The sequence below is a fragment of the Miniopterus natalensis genome, chromosome 10, assembly GCF_054644295.1.
Source record: "Miniopterus natalensis isolate mMinNat1 chromosome 10, mMinNat1.hap1, whole genome shotgun sequence".
Lineage (NCBI taxonomy): Eukaryota > Metazoa > Chordata > Mammalia > Chiroptera > Miniopteridae > Miniopterus > Miniopterus natalensis.
In genome coordinates, this window is record NC_142090.1 from 3,716,421 (window position 1) to 3,721,633 (window position 5,213).

The 5,213-nt window shown below is 54.1% G+C and overlaps 1 protein-coding gene across 3 annotated transcripts; it reads right to left on the reverse strand.

Annotated features, from left to right (window-relative positions):
- Positions 1-440: 440 nt before the first annotated feature.
- LOC107546397 (GTPase IMAP family member 1-like) lies at positions 441-2,444 on the reverse strand. Of its 3 annotated transcripts, none has more exons than XM_087821356.1 (3): positions 2,374-2,444; positions 1,995-2,012; positions 441-1,387 (listed from the first exon to the last, which is right to left on the reverse strand). In XM_087821356.1, exons 1-3 carry the CDS (start codon positions 2,418-2,420, stop codon positions 559-561), a joined length of 894 nt encoding a protein of 297 aa, XP_087677482.1. In that variant the 5' UTR covers positions 2,421-2,444; the 3' UTR covers positions 441-558. The 3 variants fall into 3 exon arrangements, with proteins under 3 accessions (XP_087677482.1, XP_087677481.1, XP_016080276.2); XM_087821355.1 differs by lacking the exon at positions 1,995-2,012 and adding an exon at position 2,137 and having other exon boundaries at positions 441-1,424; positions 2,361-2,435; XM_016224790.2 differs by lacking the exon at positions 1,995-2,012 and having other exon boundaries at positions 441-1,424; positions 2,393-2,444.
- Between the last annotated feature and the right edge of the window lie 2,769 nt (positions 2,445-5,213).

Consider the following 5,213-nt stretch of genomic DNA (forward strand, 5'->3'; position numbering starts at 1 on the left):
CCCCTACTGGGACAGATGGGAGTTCTTCAGGGCCTTGTCTTATGGGCACTCCCCCCCCCCCCGGGTGTGAGTGTGTGAGTGTGTGAGTGTGTGTGTGTGTCTGCACTTGGGTGTGTGGTTTTGCAGGAGGGGTTAGGAATGACAGAGCAGCGTCTTTGTTCGACGGACACATAAGGCAGATGAACAAATACCTACAAATGCTAATTTCCATTAATTCATTCAATTTAGATTCAATTGAAACAAATAGGTCTGGGCTGAGGCTTTGTGTTGGCTCTGAACTTTGGTCCCCTGGGGAGACCAGGGATGATTCCATGACAGGAGGAAGCCTGATGTGAGTGGGAAACAGGCAAAAGCATCAACAATTGTTTGGCTCCAGTAAGAGAAGTGCTGAGGGAGGGTGAGGTCACGTGGGCAGGTTTGGGGGGAGATGGGGCCCTGGGGGGATTTTATCCTTGGTGGATGACTGGCAGGTGAGCCCTGGAAGAAAGCCCTGGAGGCACAGACAGCAGGGATTAATGCGACTCTCAGTTGATGGGTCAGAGGTCTATTTAGAGTTTGTCACTCAGGAGGGACCTCAACAATGGCCTCAGGCCAGTGTCTGGCCAGCTGGTAAACCAGGACCACTACGCCCAGCAGCATGGCCCAGCGCAGCATCCTTGGCAGCGACATCCAGGGGAGCCACCAGTCCCACCACCAGCGCCTCTGCCACCCCAGCGCCCGGCCTGCCAGACTCTCGGCCACCCTGCGCCTCCGCTCCTCAGGGTCCTCCTGGAACAGCTCCTGCACCAGGCGGTACACATCGTTGGAGTAGGGGGCACCTCCGTGGTCCTGCACCAGGCGCTCCACCAGGTCCAGCAGCTCCTGCACCTGGGCCTCCTGCTCCCCACCCACCGCCCGGTTGTTGAAGGCGCACACGCGGCCCCCGCATTCAGCCACCAGTGCTCGCAGCGCACGGTTGTCCGTGTCCCGCACATACTCCCGCAGTGAGCCCCCCCCCAGGTCCTCCTTGCGCGTGAACAGCACAATGGTGCGTGCCATCACCTGGTCCCCGAACAGGCCCTTGAGCGCTCTCACCGCCTGCTGGTCCTGCTCAGTGAAGCGGCCCAGCTGAGTCACCAGGAGCAGCACATGGGGCCCGGGCGCTGACAGCAGGTAGCAGCGGGCCCGTTCCTTGCACCCCGGGTCTGTCTTGGGGACTTGGGAGCTGAAAAGGTCTGGGGTGTCCATGACTTCCAAGTGCCACTGGCCCCACCTGAGACTCCCCACCTCGCAGGTTCTGGTCACTGTGGTGGCCCCGAGCCTGGAGAGGAAGCGCCTGTGGCCCAGGATGGTGTTCCCTGTGGCGCTTTTCCCTGTCCCTGTCTTCCCGGCCAGGATGAGCCTCAGCCTGGGCCCGTGCAGGGCCTGCATGGAGTCTTCAGAACCTGGAGGACAGTGATCTGTGAGCATCCAAACCTTTAAGCAGCTGATCCTGGTTACCTGGACCCCAGAGCCCTCTGAACCAGGAGGACATCAGGGCCTCAGCTCTGCTTTTCCACAGGAGCCTCACCGAGGTCCTTGCTCAGAGCTCTCAGAATCTGGGGGATCTTCACACTATTCCTGTCACCTCCAGCTTCACCACATGCACCTGCAGATGCTCAACACATGGTGGGCATTTCTCTAGGGGATGCCCCTTCATAATCCCAGGCATGACCTCACCTGCATGGTCCCTGGCTGCCCACATGGTGCAGAGCCGTCCCTATTTGAGGCTTCAGTGGCCTCTGCCATGCTGCTCCCAGATTCCAGCCCAGGGAAGGTGGGCAGGAGGGGGAAGTAGGCCTGGGGGTGAAGGGCTGTCTGGGGTACCGGACACCCTGGGCTTGTCCACAGCCCCCCATCAGCCAGCTGAGCCCCCTTGGAAGTTGCTTACCTAAGGTTAAACATTTGTGCAAAAATGGGAATAACAGTGTAGAGTTGTTTCTCCTGGAGTTGCTGAGAGGATCAGGGGAGCTCACCTCTTTTCTTCTGGCTCCCTCCCTCCCTCCCTCTTAAACCTGCTGCCTACTGGTGAGATACAGTTCAACCCCCACCCTGATTCTCTAACACTCTACCCCGAGAGTCACCACCCTCTAGTGCGTGACCTGATGCCCTCCAAACCCTCCTCTGCACCGATCAGGGCGGTTCATTACCCCCTTTTGCACTTGGGGAATGGAGGCGCAGGCTCGGCAAGGAAGTTCATACCTCCCGGCTGGGCAGGGCAGGGACCCAGCTAAAATGCACATCTCAGGGCTCCTGTTTCACCCCAGGCTCCCCAGAGACCCCTTTGGGTGGTCTGTTCAGTCCTGAGGTCGCCCGTTCCCCTCGCTCCCCAGAGCTCACACCCGGGGCAAGGACGCGGTGCACGTGCTCTTACCATAGGCACTCTCTCCATGTCTTGCCATCTTCCGTCCAACGATGCTAACCTGAAAGAGTTTGTTCATTCATCATTCGTCAAATAGGTGTAACTCACTACAACGTGTCAGGCCAAACCCAGGAGCTGGTGACACCACAGTGACAAAGTCATGGTGGTCCCCTGTGGTAACCAGGTGGACATCTGAACTTCACAACATCAGAAGTTCCCGCTTCCCCTGAACATCAGAACCGAGGGGAGAACATTGGAAGGGCCTGGGCTGGGTTGGCATGATGCTGTGAGAGGGTGTGATGAGCCTGGTTTTGTCTTTTCATGGACGTCAAATGCAAAGGGCAGAAGGGACATTGTAACACTTGTGTCAATGAGAAAGCATTAGATATTAAGTTTTCCCAGCTAATTCTCTGTTGCTGACCAAAGCTGTAGATATTAAGTTTTCCCAGGAGGGTCAACAGCCAGGGGAGACTTTGGAAAATTGTGAGAACTAGAAAATTTGCTCACTGACTTAGGGAACCACTTGGGGTGGTTGGCCTGGGAGACGGACAAGAAAATTGGAATTTTAGTTTTGGAAACTGGAGAAGAAATGTATGTCGCAGGTGATCTGGAGCCTCTGACTCTTCTCTCCGGAAGTCAAATCACGGTCCTGCCTCAATGTGTCTAAATATGATTGGTGGCCTGGAGAGACTGGGACACTGCCCTCCAACTCCTGACATCCGGCCACCAAGCCAAGGCTCCTCTAGGTAAAGTGGTTCCAGCCAATCAGGCAGCATTTAATACAGTGGAACATTTGGGGATCACCTAGTGCCTTCCCACCGTGCACAGCCCCGAATAAGAGCATAGCCATTAGGCTGCATGCAATGCCTGCCCTGCTCCTGAACCAATGTGTGAGGCTCAGGGCGGCCTCACTCACCTGGGGGTGTGGAGTTACCCTTTCTAGGTGCTGCTCCCCTTTCTGGTACCTACTAGAATGGGGGTGCTCCCTCAGCGAGCATCTTACAGGCACTGGATTCTTCCCAGTCCCCACAGCTCCTGCCCCAGCCAGCTCCCTTCCCCTGCTGGGCTCACCGGTCCTGCAGAATTGGAGACAAGTCTGACGCTGGCCCCAGAAGCCCCTGACCTACTGCTGTCCTCCGGCTGTGAGTGTGGCAGGCTGTTCCTTCTAGTGCAGGGAGAAGTGTCCCGCCTCTCAGACCTCAGAGGGCAGGAAGCCCAGGGAGGTGGGGCCCAGGGGTGACAACTTAAAGAGACAGAACACTCGCCACTGAGGCAGTGGGATGGGGCGTTTCCACTGAAAACCTGGCTTTGGATGGTGGTGCTGTTCTCAGGAGGTCCCTGTGCCACCAACAGCTTGTCCCCTGGGGGTCTAACCTCAAAGGAGAAGAGCATTTTAGGTTTTTGAGGAATGTTTTCACTTCTGGCCTTGAGCACTGATCTCAATTCCTTTTGCTTTTTAGGTCTTTACCTATAAAACGGTCTCTTGAAAGCCTCCTTCCCTAGGACAGTGCCACCAAGGTGGTCCTAATGCCAGGACGTCACCTGCAAAGCCTCATCATTCTCAAAGGAAAGGGAGGCTTTTCCACTCTTAAAAATGGGACAGCAGGGAGAGGATGGCCCTTTCCTTCGGGGCTCACTCTGGCCATCTTTTAGGTCTCTCCCCCCAGAGGGTCACGGGAAAGGTGAGGAACATAGCCAGTTACCTCGGGAGGGGGGAGGGAGGGACAGGATGATGGTGATGGGGGCCTGGCCTGGTCAAGTCAATAACAGGGAGGTGACTGCACCTGTCACAATCTCTAGAGTTGGCTCTGCCCATACATAGGGAGGGGTTTAATTTAATCTGAAACTAATCAGCTGGGGTCTGATTTTCACCCATTCATGCCAGCCATTGTCTCTAGGGAAGAACCCAGCTCAGCCCCACCTAGTTCACCTGCCCCCAGTCAACTTTACTGAGATATAATTGACAAATAACATAGCGTAAGTTTAAAGTACACAGTGTGTTGATTTCACACATTCATATATTTGAAAACTGGTCACCACCAGAGCTAGCACCAGCACCACATCCATACTTCCTATTTCTTTCCTGTGGTGAGGACATTTAAGATCTACTCTCTTAGCAACTCTCCAGTACATAACACGCGTTACCAACTAGAACCACTCTGCTGTGCATCCCACCCCAGGACTTACTCACCTCTCACAGGAAGTTTGCTCTGTTTCACCAACATCTCCCCATTTCCCCCACCCACCAGCCCCTGGTAACCACCTCTCTACTCCCCATTTCTATAAGTTTGGATTTTTAAAACTTCACATAAAAATGTGATATTATATAGTATTTATTATCCTCAGTCGAATTTCACTGCAAATGCCCTCAAGGTCCATCTGCAAATGGAAAGATGTCCTTCCAATTTTCATGGCAGAACACAGACAGACAGACACACACACACACACACACACACACACACACACACACACAGTGGGCAAAAGTAGGTTTGCAGTTGTGAGTACTCAAAACACAGAGTTTATTCCTGCGTTATTATTTATTATTGTATCGTTTGTTCCCCACACTCACAGCTCTAAACCTACTTTTGCCCCCCCATATATCTGTTCCTCTGTAGAGGGACCCTCGGGTTGTGTCCATTTCTTGGCTACTGTGAGTAATGCTGGAGTGGACATGGGGTGCAAAGGTCTCTCTTCGATCCTGTTTTCGTTGCCTTTGGGCAGATTCCCACATGCATTATAAAGTGGTGCTATGTTTTTTTGATGACTTTGCATACTGTTTTCCATAGTGGCTGCACCAGTTCCATTCCTGACAGTGCACAAGGGTCCCCTTCTC

Excerpts from the sequence above, each read along its gene's own strand:
- LOC107546397 (XM_087821355.1), bottom strand. The coding sequence starts at position 2,420 with ATGGCAAGACATGGAGAGAGTGCCTATGGTAAGAGCACGTGCACCGCG.